The sequence below is a fragment of the Myzus persicae genome, unplaced genomic scaffold, assembly GCF_001856785.1.
Source record: "Myzus persicae strain clone G006 unplaced genomic scaffold, MPER_G0061.0, whole genome shotgun sequence".
Taxonomy (NCBI): domain Eukaryota; kingdom Metazoa; phylum Arthropoda; class Insecta; order Hemiptera; family Aphididae; genus Myzus; species Myzus persicae.
The window spans coordinates 402669-420982 of NW_019100669.1; the positions used below are offsets into that span (position 1 = coordinate 402669).

General features: G+C 30.4%; 2 protein-coding genes across 4 annotated transcripts in view; both read left to right on the forward strand.

The window, feature by feature from the left end:
* Positions 1-13282, forward strand: part of LOC111040063 (tyrosine-protein kinase Fer) — a 35154-nt gene extending 21872 nt beyond the window's left edge. Inside the window, exons 2-15 of one of the 3 annotated variants that reach the window (XM_022323794.1) lie at positions 4922-5018; positions 5123-5318; positions 5439-5570; positions 6360-6563; positions 7619-7769; positions 7864-8232; positions 8978-9172; positions 9250-9426; positions 9499-9712; positions 9872-10024; positions 11898-12020; positions 12094-12216; positions 12354-12492; positions 12717-13282. In XM_022323794.1, coding sequence (XP_022179486.1) covers positions 4922-5018; positions 5123-5318; positions 5439-5570; positions 6360-6563; positions 7619-7769; positions 7864-8232; positions 8978-9172; positions 9250-9426; positions 9499-9712; positions 9872-10024; positions 11898-12020; positions 12094-12216; positions 12354-12492; positions 12717-12762 — 2319 coding nt within the window. In that variant the 3' untranslated portion in view covers positions 12763-13282. Of the gene's footprint in view, positions 1-4921; positions 5019-5122; positions 5319-5438; positions 5571-6359; positions 6564-7618; positions 7770-7863; positions 8233-8977; positions 9173-9249; positions 9427-9498; positions 9713-9871; positions 10025-11897; positions 12021-12093; positions 12217-12353; positions 12493-12607 lie in introns of all 3 variants that reach the window. The other 2 variants (XM_022323785.1, XM_022323804.1) reach the window with 2 other exon arrangements.
* A 1426-nt stretch (positions 13283-14708) lies between these two features.
* Positions 14709-18314, forward strand: part of LOC111040051 (protein artichoke) — a 33742-nt gene continuing 30136 nt past the window's right edge. Inside the window, exon 1 of the mRNA XM_022323773.1 lies at positions 14709-14772. The gene's annotated coding sequence lies outside the window, so the exon portion shown is untranslated. The remainder of the gene's footprint in view (positions 14773-18314) is intronic.

The window sequence follows — 18314 nt, forward strand, 5'->3', positions numbered from 1 at the left end:
AAAAATAATGCCGTAGTGGATACGCGTAACGTCGTCGTGTGTATAGGACGATAAGTAAGATTTGTGTGTGTGTGTGCGTGTGTGCGAGCGTGTATGCTAGCGCACGAGAGACGGCGATCTTTCGACAGCAGGAGAAGAAATTTATAACAATAATAAAATCTACGATATTATATTATTACAGTATATATACAGTAGATAGAGGTATATCGTTCTAGCCGCGACAACGAACGTTACATTATATTACATACTTGTGATATCATACTCATACATAATATTATTATTGTAGACGGGACGATTGCGTGCGGCGCAGTGGCTATAACTGTGTAATAATTATTCTATATGGGTAAAAAATACGACATTTCGGACCTGTGGCGCCCAAGCCGGAGGGCCGAAGGGGCATCGATGGCCTCATCGGGTGTTTGGACGAGATTATTAAAGCCTAGTGACGTTTTTCTGTCGTTTTTCGCCACTTCACTCGGTACCGTGGATCGAGCAGAGCAGATTTTTCATTTATCAGTTGTACGAGTTAGAAAAAAAACAGGTAATTCGGCCACCGCCTGACGTAGGTTAACCTCCGATTGTGCGAGACCGTTCGCCGCGCGCGCTAGAAAATCGTTTCGATCTCCGGAAATGCCATTGGGCTCGCGTGTTGCACCTATCGCACACGTTGTGTAGTCTGCGGTTATTATGGCTCGTTATTATGGTTGTTTTTTACCTTTGTTTTATTTATGCGCGCAACAGTGATCGCGACTGTAATATTATTTGTTGTGCCTGGTATAATATATACTATCATATATAGATGCATAGTAAATATGTATGTACTTACCGCCGACCTGGTTAAATTGAGAGACTATGTTTAGCCGCGACTAGACACGTCATTTTTTATTCTCATTCGACTGCGGCGGCGGTCTCCCGTACGTTCGCTTGACCCCGCGCGGAGGAGGGCCTGACGTGTCGAACAAAATATAATATTGTCTCGCAACACTTTCGATTGCCCTATCCGCTTAAGTTCGCGGCAACGATACATGCGCATACGGCACACACATTGTTACAGTTGTTGTTATAATCGTGCGTCGTGTTTATAGTACAATCTATTCTGCTGCTACCGCGGTATTTAATGTATAGTTTTTATATACCTGTACACGGGTGTATTATAGGTTTATCATCCGAACCAAGAACGCCGAGAAGTTTCAATAACCTAGTTAGTTCTCATTTTCCAAATGTTCACACATGCCTTGATAATATTTCCAAAACTATTTCAGGTAGCTTAACAGTATAATTTTTATGTTTTTATGTACACAGTTATAAACAAAAGTTTGCACTCATTAGTTATTACGTTGTATAGCGTTCACCTATAATTTGTGTGTATTATATAATAGATAGATACTGTTGTAGGTATATTATATATTATTGCGTTTTACATACGATACGTTTTTGCTCGACATGTTTGTATGATATACAAAATATAAATACCTATTGGTACCTAGGTACATATATTGTGCATGAATGCACATATCTCACAGTATTTTGACAGTTGACACTTAAATAATGCTGTTTGTATAGTGCTTATAGTATAACTAAATTAATACAAAAGCCAATAGTTACATTAACACGTACGCATGATAATAAAATATGTATAATATTTATAGTATTATATATATATATATTTGTAATGAGACATTGAGTGTGCACGATGTACCTTTACCTCAATATTTGGTATCAGAAATTTCTCTAGGTAGGTTTATGTTACAATATTAAATTACACGGATCAATCTTTGTGTGTACTATTCTTATAACTCTATAAACTTGTGCCAAATAAAATACAACAGTGCAATTGTTTAATATAATAAATTCTCTATATCTTACCTATACATTGAGGACAAGTAAGTATGATAATAAATTGTAAATAACGATTAGTAACTATTAAATTATAGAACTCGCGTAGTGATTAAAACAATGGTGAGACATCAAAAATGAAAACAAGTAGTTATTTTTCCTAAATGTATAAATTGTTTATATTTTATTTTTATTACTTACATAGTTTGGTAGTTGCTAGCTACGTATAATTAGAAATACATTTAATGCAGACAAGACAATATTATAACTTTAAACATACTATACTCTATATCTATAATCTGTGCATATTTCAAGAATTACGTTCTCATCATTTTAAAATACAAAAATTAAAAAATGAACATTGTAATATACTTGCACATGATGCAGTTATATTTATGTATACGGAAATATTATATTGTTCGGGATAATAGGCTGTTATGTGAAAAGTCGGAAAAATTAATCCGAATGGGCTTAAAAAGAGGGTTGACCTTGCGTTAAATACTGGGGCCTTGAAATCAATCCGTGACAAAAGTTTCGGTTAGTCAAATAACTTGCGTACAAAAACTACGTCATTATATAATAATTTTGTTGTTTATGTATTTTTTTTTTATTAAAAAAATACGGAGTACTTTTCGGAATTAAATAACAATTATGAACATAAATTATTTACTCAATTTTTATTATAGGTTTTTCTATTTTTGTGAGTATTATGAAAGAAAATGTTAACTACTAGCTGCTGCCTAAATAATTTTGAGAATTCATTATATCCTATACTTATAAATACATTCATAAGTATACAAATTCATAATAAAATATTTTTCTCTTTTTTTAAATACAAATTTGATTTTAAATTAAAAATTGTTGTAAATATCTGTTTATATTTCTATTTTTTGATTTAACTTAAATATCTAAAGGATGGATCCACTAAAGTGCTCCACTTATTTTCTCAGACAATTTTTTTTAAATCAAATACATTTTGTTTTTAAAATACATGGATTTAGATGTAATTATATAATTAGTTACAACTTATAACCGTTTATACAAAGTAACTAAAACAGTATAAAATATCATATTATACTTTTACTTTCTTCTTAAATGTGTATAATTGCAAAAGTAATTGTAGTTGTAGTTTGTACTGACCCAAACCAAGTTAATTACCTACTTTATAAGATTATGTAAAATTTTTAAATTATATGGAATTATGGAAGCCAATAAATTTATATTAAATATATGTATTTGCATTATCATATATTTTAAGGCCTAAGATTACACTGAAGTTTACACTAAGCACATACATACTTCTTTATTACAAATCCAAATCCTAGATAAATATTTACTGATAATTATTTATCAACTTCTATATTTTTATTCATTATCCGAGTAAGTCAATAAAATACAGACATATGATTTTTTGGTACCTTAAATATTAGAAAATAACAATTCGAACAGTTAAAGTCTCGGTAGATATTATGCTATTTTTTGAAAATTGATTGTTGATTGATAACTATTAACAAAGTTTATTAAAATTATGGAGGTACCTATATCTCGATGATTAAATTATATTTCGAAATAATTTTCTTATGACCATAGCATTATAGCAAATTATATCTAATGTGTGTGTGATGCCATGTTAAATTTAGAGTACTAAAGTTTGATATTCTTGTATTTCACGTCTCTGTATAAGTATATAACGTAGCTAATATTAGAGTATAGTAAACGACCTAACATACATAACAAATAGTCAAAGAGAATACTTTCTATAATGAATCCGCTTTTGTATTATTGGTGCTACCAATACTTTGATAGTAATAAAATGTTTTGAAAACGATAGAAATGCAACATCTACTAAATTAGTCATCAAACTATATTTATATATTAACAATAATTATAGGTTATTAAGTATTATACCTAGGTATTAGGTACTGTTTTAAAAAATAATTTATGGTGTAAACTTTAAAGGAAAACACGATTTATGGATAGCTTATAATCGTATAATGTATGCTTATACTAGCTACTACTAGCGCAGTATTTAATTGAAAATGATAATCGTCAAATTAATTGTTTTATTAAATAAGATTTTGATTTATTATAACTGTGTCGAACGCGTCGGTGTTGATAAATATAGAAATACGATTAATTTTGAAATATTTTTCATTGCCATATGAAATTATAAACATAATAATTTCATCGGGCCAAATGTTGAAATACGTGTATCTGTTCAGACTGCATGTATATACTACCTATGCCATTATAATATTACTGCGCGTGTGGGAGGTCAGAGTTATATTTAAACACCAAGTTTGTCATCCCGTTATTTACATTTGGTCTTTTTCTGTATGCAAAACGAATTTACTAAATTTATTTTATTCCTACGGTTATAATATTTGTAGAGAATAGGTTACTAGAGATAGTATTTACATAACAACGCAGTATACATTTTACATCACAGAAAAGTGCTTTGTCAGTTATTCGCTGAGGCCATCATTTCGATCGACTGACAAAAGCAGTACTCAATTAAGATCGCCATTTTAACAGGATTACTTAACACTCACTCCATACGTGTATCCGCGTGCCATTTATTAAACCATGGGTTTTTCCTGAGATTTGCTTATACAATATTATTACGTGATGGTTTTTTTTTTAATCGTTCTACTAGATGGGGTTTTGTTAAAGATTAATTGCTGGAATTATATAGGTACTTATTAGCATGTTTGATATTATGCATGTTTTAATAAAATCGCATTAATGTATTATTTATGGTTGATATACGATACGGACATTTGACTTTAAACAATTCTTCTCAAAAGAGAAACAAGAAAATAAATAATACAAACATCACACCGTATAACCCACATCATTTTTATTTTTTATGTTCAAAATATTTATTTAGAATTATAATTTTGTAATTTACCCCAGTGTAGCTCGTATTGAAATTTGATAAAAGATTTTTGTATGACGTTAATACCTAGCAGGAGGTAATTTTTATATCTGGGTGATTCGACAAATTTTTATTGAATGGCATAATTATTAGTTGATATGAATCCGTACACATACATAATACTTCAATGACATTTCTGCTTTTCAGTTGGTCGACGAGTTAGCAAGAAAAAAAGCAGATTACACCAAACACCTAGAAACCTATCGTTCTATGAGGTCAAGATTTGAAGAACATTTTTTCAAAAGTAAGTGTATTTATTCTTAAAACATGAACAAAAATGTATCAACATTTTTAGTTATTTATTTATTTTTAAATCGTATTTAATACTTACATAATTGTTCAAAATAGGTGGCCGAGGAGGCAGAAAATTGGACGACGTCCGGGAAAAATACCAAAGGGCTTGTCGGCGATTGCATCTTGTACATAATGAATACGTCCTATTAATTGCCGAAGCTCAAGAATCGGAAAAAGACTTCCAGACAATAATGATGCCGGCATTTATGCAACATCATAAACAAGAGCTGGAAAACATTATAGCTGATTGGTTAGTGCTATTGATACATTTCCGTTTGATTGGGACAATAAAATATTACGTTGTAGACAAAACAATGACGTATAAAAACAGTAATGGTACCTAATTTTTTTTTTAATTAAAATTTTTTAGGAAAAATGCTTTAACCGAATTGGCAGTACAGTGGAATCCGGCGTCCGAAGAGTTCGTGCAGATCGGCTTGCGTATGGAATCGTGCACGGATATCATACAACCGTGTGAGGAGTATAACGACTATACAAAAAAGTTAGTACCTAGCTATAACTATGTAATAAATATAGATATGAAACCTATCTTATTGTATTTTATTTTATTCGTCTTGGATTGACAAAATACCTTAGGACTATAATACAATATCAACATTTTAATAGACTGTAGCGTATAACAATACTAATTCAATGATAATGTTATGTTCAATTGATATTCTGAACAATATGTGGGTACATAAACAAAGACATATTATAGCTGCCCCTCAAAAATTAACAGTATACATATATACTATTATAAGTCTCATCATTTTACCAAGGTTCTACGTATTTATTAGAGAATATTATAAAATATACAAAATAAATAATGATTTTTTTCAAATATATCTATACTAAGTCCTAATAATTTAAAATTTAAATATTAAAATTACTAAATACCAATGATGTAAGAAATATATAATATATAGGTATGTACCTATAACAAAAGCTAAATAATATTTGTTATAATAAATGGTCAGGTAGCAAATAATGGTCGTTTATATCATTGCTAGAATTAAGATCTTACATATGTAATTTATTTTTAATTTTTATACATAAAATAATATACTCTGCGATGATAAGAGCATTGATTTTCTTGCAAAACAATATTTCAAATTAAAGGACAAAAAACCGTCGAATAAGTATTAATACTATACGATATTACTGTATTTTGTTAAAAGTGGTAAGGATAATGTTTTAATATACTTTAACAACCGTGTGCGTTCAGCATTGCAGAGGAAAATTTCACCGTGATTAACTCACATCATAATGGTTATTTACGGTGTTCCAGGACTGAACGAAATGACGTCGAGATCTCATTCGATGACGCGCTAGTGCAAGGCGATACGTCTGGACATCTGCAAGCCAACCAGCTGGCAGTCGACAACCTGACTATGGACTGGGTGCGCAATAAAATGACTGAACTCGAAACCCGGCTGAAAGAATGCCAAGACGCCATAGAAACCAGTGTAGATAACAAGTCGGAAAATAATTCGTAAGTCATGATGTCGAGGGGTAAACGTCAAGGTACAGGCTTTGTACATTTGTTATCTCAAACATCGATTTGTGTTGCGTTTATAATTTTATATTATTGTTATTGCGGTAATGTGGTACCATTTTTCCTGTCATCGTTCGAGCACTCGAAAGTTATGTATATGATAGGTATACGCAACATTGTTCCTCGATATTTGTACCTTCATAATTTCTCTGTATGTCCTCCGACCACCGACCGATGTCCAAAATAAGTCAATTACCCGGTTATGATATAGCATATTATATAATAGCCGATGATGTATCATAATATATAATATAAAAACCTATACCAGTTCTGTTTGAGAACAAAATCCCTATAAACCACGCACTTGGTAGACAAATAAATTAATATATTAAAATTATACTTCTGAGAGTTTTTTTAGTGAGAAAAAATATACTATACGATTTTTAAATTATATTATATTAGCATAAATCAAAACATTGTTAGACACCAATGGACTAATATTCATAAGATATTATATAATACTTTTTTTTCAAATAAAAATGTTTTTCATTTAAAACAAAATGAAATGATATTTGATATAAAGGAAAAAAATAGTATTAAATGAGTAGATACCTACTCGGATTAGTTGTAATGTATTCTCTATTGTCTTGGAATACAATAAAAGTTTAATTTGCATTAAGGGGTCATCTGATATTAGTTACCTAAATTATTGTGTAATATTTGAATTCATTTTTTTATGGTCTATTCAATATTTGAAATAGTAAATTCATAGGAAATAGATCATACAATTTTTATCAGTTTTACGTATAAAATCAATTAAAAGGTTGGAATTACTACCAATATTATTGTCTCCACAAATTCTGTCCCACTACGTAAAAAAAATATTGTACTGAAAAAATAGCGTGGGTAATTGGACTTGAGCCATTTATCTCTTCGTACTTGAAATATATTAATACTCATACATTTTGTGTTTATGCTGTATTTAACAGTTGAGAACGATATTTTAGTGCGAAGTGGATAGTTTTTTGCATACAAATCTTATTCCTTTTTAGCGAACTGCAATTGATTGAACTTAAAAGCGAGGAACATAGACTACAAAAGCAAGTAGATGTAATAAAAAAAGCACTTTTTGAAATTGGGTGTGAAGAACTGCCTTCTGGATGCGATCTTCCATCTTTAGACATTAACGATATTGACATTACAGTAAGTTAATTATATTTTAATTTATATTTAATTTCTATCCTTTCTCTTTACTTTTACATAGTAATATAAATAACATAATTTATTCAATTTTCAGGTTGACGGTACTCTGAAAAGGCCTTCGTTAAGTAACGTTAGTCAAGCTTCATCCATGATGACTATAGCTACTACCCTGGCTACGTCTAGCTTAGTAGACATCTTACGTAAACCATTCCGTCGTAAGTCTGTACCAAATTCAGGGAATGGTAACCTTTCGATGGATTCAAATTCAGTGCAAAACAATAACAGTGCCATTACTACAACTACAGCTAGCTCAGGAGTAGGTCCACAAAACGGTGACAGTAATAATCACTATCACTCTGACAGTCTAGATGGAAACGATGGATCGGTTATTGTTGATATGCGACCGATAGTCACGCCTGTGCCATTTGCTGACAACAATTCTAATAACTTTTTACCTAGTGTGGTAAGCTTTGACTAACATAATTGTATGAAATTCCTTTACTATAGCTGATAATTACTATAAAATATAAATATATAATATATAAGATTATATATTTGATAATTCGTTTTATCAGCTCAGGTAAATCATATTTATTTCAGAATGACTAATGCTGGTTTTTACAATGTTTGATGATGTGCTTACAAATGTTCTTTTTGTATTATGATTATTACTAATAATTTGTGTGATGTGAATAAAAATGTATAGAATTTTGTTTCTTAAGTTGTTAGTATTATTATTTAAACAACTAGCGTTGGGATGAATATTAATGAGTTGAGAGTTTTTAACCTTATAATTTATAACAATATTCTTGAGTACCTTGTCTGAAAAATGTTGAAGTCTGTCTGCAAAACTCATTGTAATTTTCTTCTTTAAGATAACGTTATATACCTGCATATATTGTCTCCGTTAGAATTTACAATCAAAAGAAAATTCATAATTTGTTTCAAATTAAAATATTGAAATGGTCCTATACGCAGGACACTAGATAATATTTTAAATTTAATTTGATAATTGGTCAATTCATTCTAATTTTAAATTTAAAAAAAAGTAAAATAGATTATTTTTAACGTAAGAATTGATGTTGTGTATTTCTAAGACAGAAACAACACATGCAGAATATCCTCTTCGTGTGATGTTTACAACGGGAAAAATATATTTTAAACAATAATTTATATAATTGCTACATTTAATATTATTAATATTTTAGATTGGATCTTCAGTGAAATCATTAATAGAAGAAGAATGGTTCCATGGAGTATTACCGAGAGAAGAAGTTGTTCGGCTTTTAACAAAAGAAGGGGACTTTTTAGTGAGAGAAACTACTAGAAACGATGAGAATCAGACAGTGCTGTCTGTATGTTGGGGTGGCCACAAGCATTTTATTGTTCAAACTACTTCTGAGGTAAGTGAAAAGTTCACAAACTATGTTAAACAAAATTATTGTGTCAATAATTTCAACAATTTTTATTATGTGTGTAGGGTGAGTTTCGTTTTGAAGGACCATCATTCCCTACCATTCAAGAACTTATTACATATCAGTACCAAAGTGCATTACCAGTCACTAGTCGCTCAGGAGCTATACTTCGACAACCAATCCCTAGGGAACGATGGGAATTGAATAATGATGATGTGTTACTGCTTGAAAAAATAGGCAGAGTATGTGAATCGTAAATTCGTACCTAGACAACATTTTTTTTAATTTTCATATTTTCATATGTATAATTTCAGGGTAATTTTGGCGATGTTTATAAAGCAAGACTGCGGTCTACCAATAAGGAAGCTGCGGTAAAAACATGTCGTGTTACTGTGCCCGATGAGCACAAAAAGAAATTCCTGCAGGAAGGCCGTATTTTGAAACAATATGATCATCCTAATGTTGTTAAGTTAATCGGTATCTGTGTGCAGAAACAACCTATTATGATAGTTATGGAACTAGTCGCAGGCAAGTATTTTTTGAATAAATTCTGGTTGAATTATTTTCTTTTGAATATAATCTAGTATTTAATTTAAGCTGCTACTTAAATAGGTTCTTGTTATAGTTGGATGTACGTTATTTTATGAGTGCGCGTTTACTAAGTAAATACTTATTTTTTGTTTATAGGAGGGTCTTTGTTATCGTATTTAAGAAATAACTCTAAGACCTTATCTGTCCTCCAATTGGTCTCAATGTGTCGTGATGCAGCCGCTGGCATGATGTACTTAGAGAGTAAGAACTGCATTCACCGTGATCTCGCAGCTCGAAACTGTTTAGTTGGTAAGTTTATAAATTATAAAATACATATTATGTATATATGGAAATGAGGCATAAGTAAACATTTTTTACTTATTTTGTAGTATGCGAGGTTGCCACACGCCCCCGGTTTGGTCGGAATTTTACCTTTTTTTTTTTATCGTTTTTGAGTACCGGTTCCGATTTATACTGATAGAGTGTTAACCTAACCAAATTTTCCCGGAATTAAATTTCATTAAATTTCACAAATTTATATTAATATTTTATCTTTTACCAAACATTTCTAGTAGAAAAACAATTTTGTTTCGTGAATAGTGAAGTAATAAGTTAATTAATTGATCGACTGACGAAATTTGTTTTAAAATTGTTGTATTGGCTTATTATGGTGACGACAATATTACTGACGTTCATTGTTTTCCCGTTTAGTCACGAGAATTTTTTAATCATTTATAGGTAGTTGATATAATTTTGTCGGTTACTCATTACGATTTGTTACTTTGTGTTTGATTTTACTTTATAAACATATGTACAAAACTGTTGTGTGTAGTATTTGTATTCCAGTTACGAAAAAATAGGATTAGGATGTTAAAACTGGTGGTTAGCTACGGAGAAGAGGTAAAAATTATACAAAAAACGTCTGTCACGGTTTCAGTAAAATAAGAATGGCAACCCTACGGTACGGTTGTCAATGTTCATCTAAAATTCAACAATATTGTTGACTACATACATTCATGTTGTTCTTAATTTTTGTTTTAAACCCTTCATCATAATATAAAACTGTTTATAATTATTATACATATACACCGGATGTATAATTTATACACACTTTAACTATTTATATATTTTTACATAAATATTTTTTATTAGCGAAGCTCAACATTTTTTTGTTTGGCAGGTCACTTTAGTAGGAATTTGTCTGTATTGCCAATTATAAAAATATAACGGAATTACTTAATAAAATATTGTTATTACAATATACAAATTACCTTTGGGTTTTGTCATATTTTGTACATAGTTTTATTTTGTTTAAATTACCATCAATAATTCCTGTAATAATAAGTATTTTGAAAGTAATTAAATATTTTGTTTTTATTTAAAATATTTTTCGGACTTCGTTAACTGTAAATTGGGCATAACTGTAGTGTTATATTATAATAATATTTGTTATTTAGAAAAATTTAAGTTACATACATTTTTTATTTGAAAAAAAGCCCTAAAATTTAAAAAAAATTAAGTACGATTGCCCTAAAAAATGTACAGTTATGACTTGAATATTAAGTACCTAGGTATAAAAAACCTTAAAATCTAAACACTTGCATTGTTGATTAAAATATTCTAATATATTATTTTAATTATTTATCATGATATTTTAGTGATATAATATATAGATAAGATGATGTTGAATTTGGTTTGTAAATTGATAATAAAAGTATTAGATACAGCCCATTTCGATTTTATTAGTTGTGTGGAATTTAAAACGTAAAACCCGATACATATTAGTGTCTTAGTTGTTTGCGTTAATAGTAGAATAGAATAAATATAGTGTATACACTATACAGTTCTGTTAGAATCTTGAAATACAATTTTTATTTGAATTCACCTATAAAATTACTCAAAAAAACAAAATAATACAAACAAATGTATAAAATAACACTATTACTACGTGATAACGCTAGTATATGAGTACCTACATTAATTTAACAAGCCGCAATACGAATTTGTACCAAAACCATCATCATCATATAGCTACCATTAGAAATCTCCCTAGTAATACCAATGTATTAAGTATTAACATCCACTATTATTATCAAAAAATTATGATTAAAAATTCTAGATAAATATAACATTTTAAAAAATGACTATAAAACTAATAATTTAATTTCTCTATTCAAATTAGATGATAAAAATATTGTGAAGATTTCCGATTTTGGTATGTCCAGAGAAGAAGAAGAGTATATAGTTTCTGACGGTATGAAACAAATTCCAATTAAATGGACAGCGCCCGAAGCTCTTAATTTTGGTAAGTCAAAGGCTTAGATGAATGTTTGAAAATATGAGATTCTTTCTATTTTTCTATACTTGTACATTTCTAGGTAAATATACTACATTATGTGACGTTTGGAGTTATGGTGTTCTGTGTTGGGAGATATTTGCCAAAGGCGGAACACCCTACAGTGGTCTTAGCAATTCAAAGGCTCGAGAAAAAATTGATACAGGTAATAAATGGAGTGCACAATGATGAAGATTATTCTAAGAGTAGTCACAACTCAATATAATATTAACCTGATTATTGACTATTTTTATTATCAATCAATAATAAATAATAACTTATTTTATTTCATATTATTACTAGGCTATAGAATGCCTGCTCCTGAAGGAACACCCGATGAGATTTATCGTCTCATGTTACAGTGCTGGCAATATCAGCCAGAGAACCGTCCACATTTCGACAGGATATACGCAGCCATGGAATCATTGGTCAAATCGTTGAGGTAAATATCACATTATTACCATATTATATATAATTAACTAACGTTGTTAAACTGTGTGATTGTTTTGTGGTTTGGTTTTGCTTTATAACAAAAAAATCAAAAATAACATTTGCAGCCCGGCGTCTCCTAAAATGCGTATTGTCGATGGCGCTAAATCAAATGATATTACCAATGTCGCTCTATTTATGTTGCGTATATGATGAATGTCATTGGCTTTTTGATAGGCCGTCATCCAAGTGGTCTGCGGCGGCCTGTCTTCGGAAATGGTGATATCACTGTGCGAGCTACGGAGTCTTCGCAGAAACCCTTCAGCCGGTGAAACTTATTCTTGTGATCGTTTTATTATTAAGTTTATTTTTATTTTATAATTATTGTTAATTGTTTTGTTCATCAGTTGTATCGACCTCAAATTTAGCCGCGTATACTGTGTAAAAATATCGATTTGTTTATATAAGAACTTGGACTAATTATCCGCGTCTACCATTATCTATTTGTTACCTAGAATGTTACGAAAAAAGTTTTATGCTCAAAATAATTTTTTGGACTTAGTTGAACAGAAATATCTCAATTATTAGGTGCTATTTATTTTAGTGTTTAGAGAACATTGAGAGTCTTAAATCCGAATGGATAATAGTTGTATAAGTATTCAATCTTTAAGAAAGTGCCAAATTAAAAGACTATACAGATAGCTATAAATTGTTTTAATATTATTTTATAGAATTGGCACTTTAAGAAAAGATAAAAATTGTTTGTTTTTTAAATTTTTATTAATAATTTGTTTGGACTTGAATAATGGACGAGCATATTATATATTATACATATATTATATTAATAAAATATATATTTTTATTTTAATCTTGTATATTGTATTTATTTAAATCATTACACACATGAATGATGATTGTAATAATTTTAATATTTTATATGTTAAAGTTAAATCAATAATAACTTAAATAGAGAAATACAAATTATTACGTTATTCATATATATATATATATATTATATAATGTTAACCTTTTAATTTTATATATTTTACTAAATAAAATACTGAGTGCTTTCAATTTGAATGAGATATATTCATCCATACATTGTGATTTTGGATATTTTATGATAATATAATGTTATGTTATAAGGTCTAAAGATATTATGTATTATTATAATTTGTAAGGATTATTAATAAACGTTCATTAAAAATTTACAAATCTGTTTAAACACGTGTATTACGTATATAAAAATATTATATTTGTTGGTGGTTTATTTTCCAAACAAATAAAACGAGTGACAGAGCAGCAGGGTCCATTTGAAAACATTTTGTGAATAATAAATTACAGACGACTAAAGCTCTTTGTAATTCATTTCAGAGTAGTTAATAGTTACATGTAAAACACGCACACACACATTTATATATATATAATATAGTACCTATTATTTTAGTGCTGTGTTTGTTTTAACGGTATAAAAATTAGTTATCTCCGATCACTCGAATGGTACGATCAATTATCAACGGCTGCCATTTGAGACGAACCTACGTTAATATGAGTATTGATTATTCAAATTAATTAGTTCTGTTCCGATGCGGTGAAAATAATATTATGATTATCGGGTTGTTTGCCTACAACTTGCCCACCCGTTTACCATATCGTTATTCGTTCTTCGCAGAAGAGTAGACGTAATTGTACTGTTATAATAGTAATTCACTTCACGTCGTGCCATGATTCGTCGGTACAAATATACATTTTCAGTGGGTTACATTATTATTTAAATCGACGATTCCTCTGGCTCTGCTTTATTGTTTGGATATATTTGCCGTGGTCTGTTACATCTATCGCCGTGTGCGGAAAGTTCGGGATAAAATATGAAATACCTACTTCAGACTTATAAATATAAAAGTAATCTTAGTTGTTTTGTTCGACAACGAGTCTAATTCCATTTTGATTGCGATATCTTTACGGACGAAGTCGTTACATCCGCGAGGCGTCGGATACGTATAATTTTGTGAACGAGGCGGAAATCGTAGGTATACGGGTAGTATACCTACATAGGTACTTATGGGTATATTATATAAGGTCACTGGTTATTACTGGTTCTAGCCGTGATATGGGTACCTGCTGCTTACCGACACTTCAACCGGACGTACGTATTATGTATCTGCAATACGCGCGCAAGAACGAGACCACTAAATCGCTGAACACTGATCAGTACCCATTCATTACCGGCCAGAAGAGTGATTGCCCCGTCGAGTCGAATAGATATCGTAATCACGCGTAGGTACAGCCACAGGTACGTATGGTAGTATTAAAGTTTTATATCTCGTATGTCTTTATAACTGTTAAGGTCCTTCAGTCTTCAGTCTTTAGTGCACATCGCACTGCATCTCGTATGATGCCGCGTGTCTCTTGCAGGTATTTATAATACGTAGGCCTATTGTATACCTACCTATCATCGGTGGCGGTACAAGAGACATGGTGGGGGGGGAGAAGGGGCCAAGTCGTGATTTTCAGAAATTTTCGATTTTACAATATGTTTTTTTTTTTTGTAATTTTGTTTTCAACAGTATACGATTTTTTTTAGAAAAACGGGCTTGGAAGGGGGCCCCGGATCCCTAGACCCCCCCCTTAAGCCGACCCCGCCTATGATGGTACAAGTGTGGATAGTGGATGTATCTAACCGGCAGTGTCGTGACCGAGAATTATACGTATAGGTACTCAACTTTTATAAAAACTATTTTACACGGTTTTAAAAGGCTATCGAACCTGCCTCTCGGCCCACAAGACCGCACTGTGCATCGCTGCACCGCCCATTAAAGATCTCTTTCGGACACTCGACAGAATTAAATGTGGGTATGGGGTACGTGTGTGTGTGTGTGTGTGTGTGTGTGTGTGTGTATACATTGTAAATGTAATATTATTCGTGTGATGTGAGTTCCCGGGGATTTCACGAGTACCGTATTCCGCGTATTGATCACTCCGTATATACGTACAGTGAAAATATAATGTGAGATGTATAGGCATGTCGTGTGCGTCTCTGTGTTGGAGGTAGTGTAGGCTGTGTAGCTAAGTACCAATTGACTGTTATAATACTGCCGTGTAATAGGACCGAGTAACGTTACTTTTATTATTATCATATTGTAAAAGGACTTCGATTATTTAATGGTTGCGCGATAATTATTGAGTACGACCGACAAGAATTCATCTGACGCGTTACACGTTCTCGGCAAACCGGTTTCTATAAGTAGGATTATCTACACAAATGTCCGGAAATGTGATTCGGAATCGCATCTCTGTCGGTATAGGGTGTGAAGTAGATCATCTGATAACTGCAATATAATAATAATAATAATTATTATTATTATTATTTTTTTTTTTACCGTAATTAATTGTGATATTAGATCGTCGATTCATTTTCACTTAGTTAATGATTATTGTCGTACACTGTACACATCATATATTATATAAATCTATATTAAAATTAAATACGCTCAAAACCACTACTTTTTATGTGTCTATTGTAGATTCTATGGCATTTTTAAGTGTTCTTTTCATACACTGTACACGTACAGACGTATAGCATAATACAGAATTTTACGACGATACGCATTTTGTTTTGCGCTACACACTATATACCTATTTAGAAGGCACACACACGCACTTTAAAAGCGTCTAATATGTGAATAACGATTCGTAATTAATTATCTTCGTTAAAGTAATTTAATTAATTAAAAACGAATCGCAATAAATATGAATGATTTTTCAGACGGTTTATTGTACATTAATTATGGTTTATTATTCCGATGGTTGATAATATTCAAATGATCGATTCGTTATTCGTACCATGACAATAAATCAAATTAGTGATGATTTTAACACTGCCGCCTGCAGGTATTTAGGATTTTCCGTATATGCATCATGCTGTATTATATTGGTACGTACTTATTATACCTATGCACAATGCACTCATATTATATGCATATAATATGACATTGTGATTTATGACTATATTTGTTATACTTTAATTAGTCAAACTTGTGCCCAACAAGTTCATAACAAATAGGAAAAACTTTCTAAAATCATTAGGCATAGGTAGGTACTATATATTTGTTGTGCGTCGAAAGCTTAGTACCTAGTTTATTTTGTATTGTCGCCAATACCTGCACTTTTGTCGTAAAAATAAAATAACACATTTTATTTGAATCTATATAGACAAAAATTGATTAAAAAATAATTAACCAGATCTCTATGTTATAAATAAATGTCATAATTCGCATTACAATGTTATATTTATCATTCCCGGAACATAGAATTCGTATATAGTCCTCCTCCCTAAAATTCCCGTAAAGTCACCCTCATAAATTATTTGGTTCCTGTAGATTTCTAACCAACTTATTTTTTCCAGAAAATATGTATTATGGCCCGTATGAAATAACTTTCTGTAATTTTACAGCCTCCCTTCATTAAGTTAGAATTGTATTTATAATATTTTTAACAGCAAAATAGACAATAATTAATAATGCAATTACAGCATCGTTATTATTCTTTATCTCTTCTCATGTTGAGAGAAAACTAGATATATATACAATATACATGTATATAATATCATTTATTATATATAGCATTATGCCTATATTGTTGTGCTGTCAATTAACATATACAATCAAACCAGAAATGTACAAATCATTTAAAAAAGTTGTTAACAATTATTAGCATTTTCGAAAGGAAATCGCGTATAACCACAAATAACGCCGCATTTACTACAATTATTATTTTTATTTTATTATTCTACAGAATAATACCCAGAAATTCTAGGCTAAAGTACGTTTAAAATTTTGCTTTCGTAAATTTAACCTGATGTGTGTAGATGCCTTATCTATGCTCGTTGTCCAGTGACAATAATTACAATCACGAAAGTCGTGTTACGTTGTGCAGCGTAGTATTACTCGTAAATTATTGAAGATACAATAACATAATTGTTGAGGTATTCTAGGTATTATTCTGTAAAATAGGTGATAAAAAAAAAAATAAAAACTGTAATAAATACGGGGTTGTTTGGAGTTACACTCGATTTCCTTTCAAAAATGTTAGTAATTGTTGACAACTTTTTAAAATAATTTGTACATTTCTGGTTTGATTGTATAGGTTAGTTGATAGCACAATACTATAGCTATAATGCTGTGTATAATAAAAATGCATTGATATTATGATATATATGATGTATCTCGTTCTATCTCAATATGAAAAGAGATAAAGAATGACAATTACGCTATTACTAACATTACTTAGTTACTTGACGTTACTAACATTTAAAAATTATATTAGCCCCCATATCTGCTTAACCCATTACCATAGACATTTTATCCTTAGTAGGTACACAAAGTTAAATAACTCAAAATTAAACTATTCGTTCGAATTTTGATTTAGATACACCAAAATTCTCAACAAATATATACGCTGAATAATTAAAAGTGAATAGGGGGAGAGGGTTCCTATTTGAAGAACAGAAGTTTGTAGTGCAACAGCAGGATCATCTTTAAGTGATACAACAAAATCATAAGTAATCGAAAATATGGTCTTCAAGTATATATATTTTAATAATTCCAAAAATCAGAATTTAACTTTTGGAAAATTACAACTATTACTCTATTATTCGATTATTTGATATCAGTGGCCATTTATTTTTGAACAAATTGAAGCTGTCTAGGTGATAAAAGAAACTGAAATAACATAGTTACTATCACAATTAGGTACCTACTTAATATACTTACTATATTCTGCACCAAAATAAATAGTCCTGATGATTTGAAGTATAATTAATTTTCTCAGCAAAAC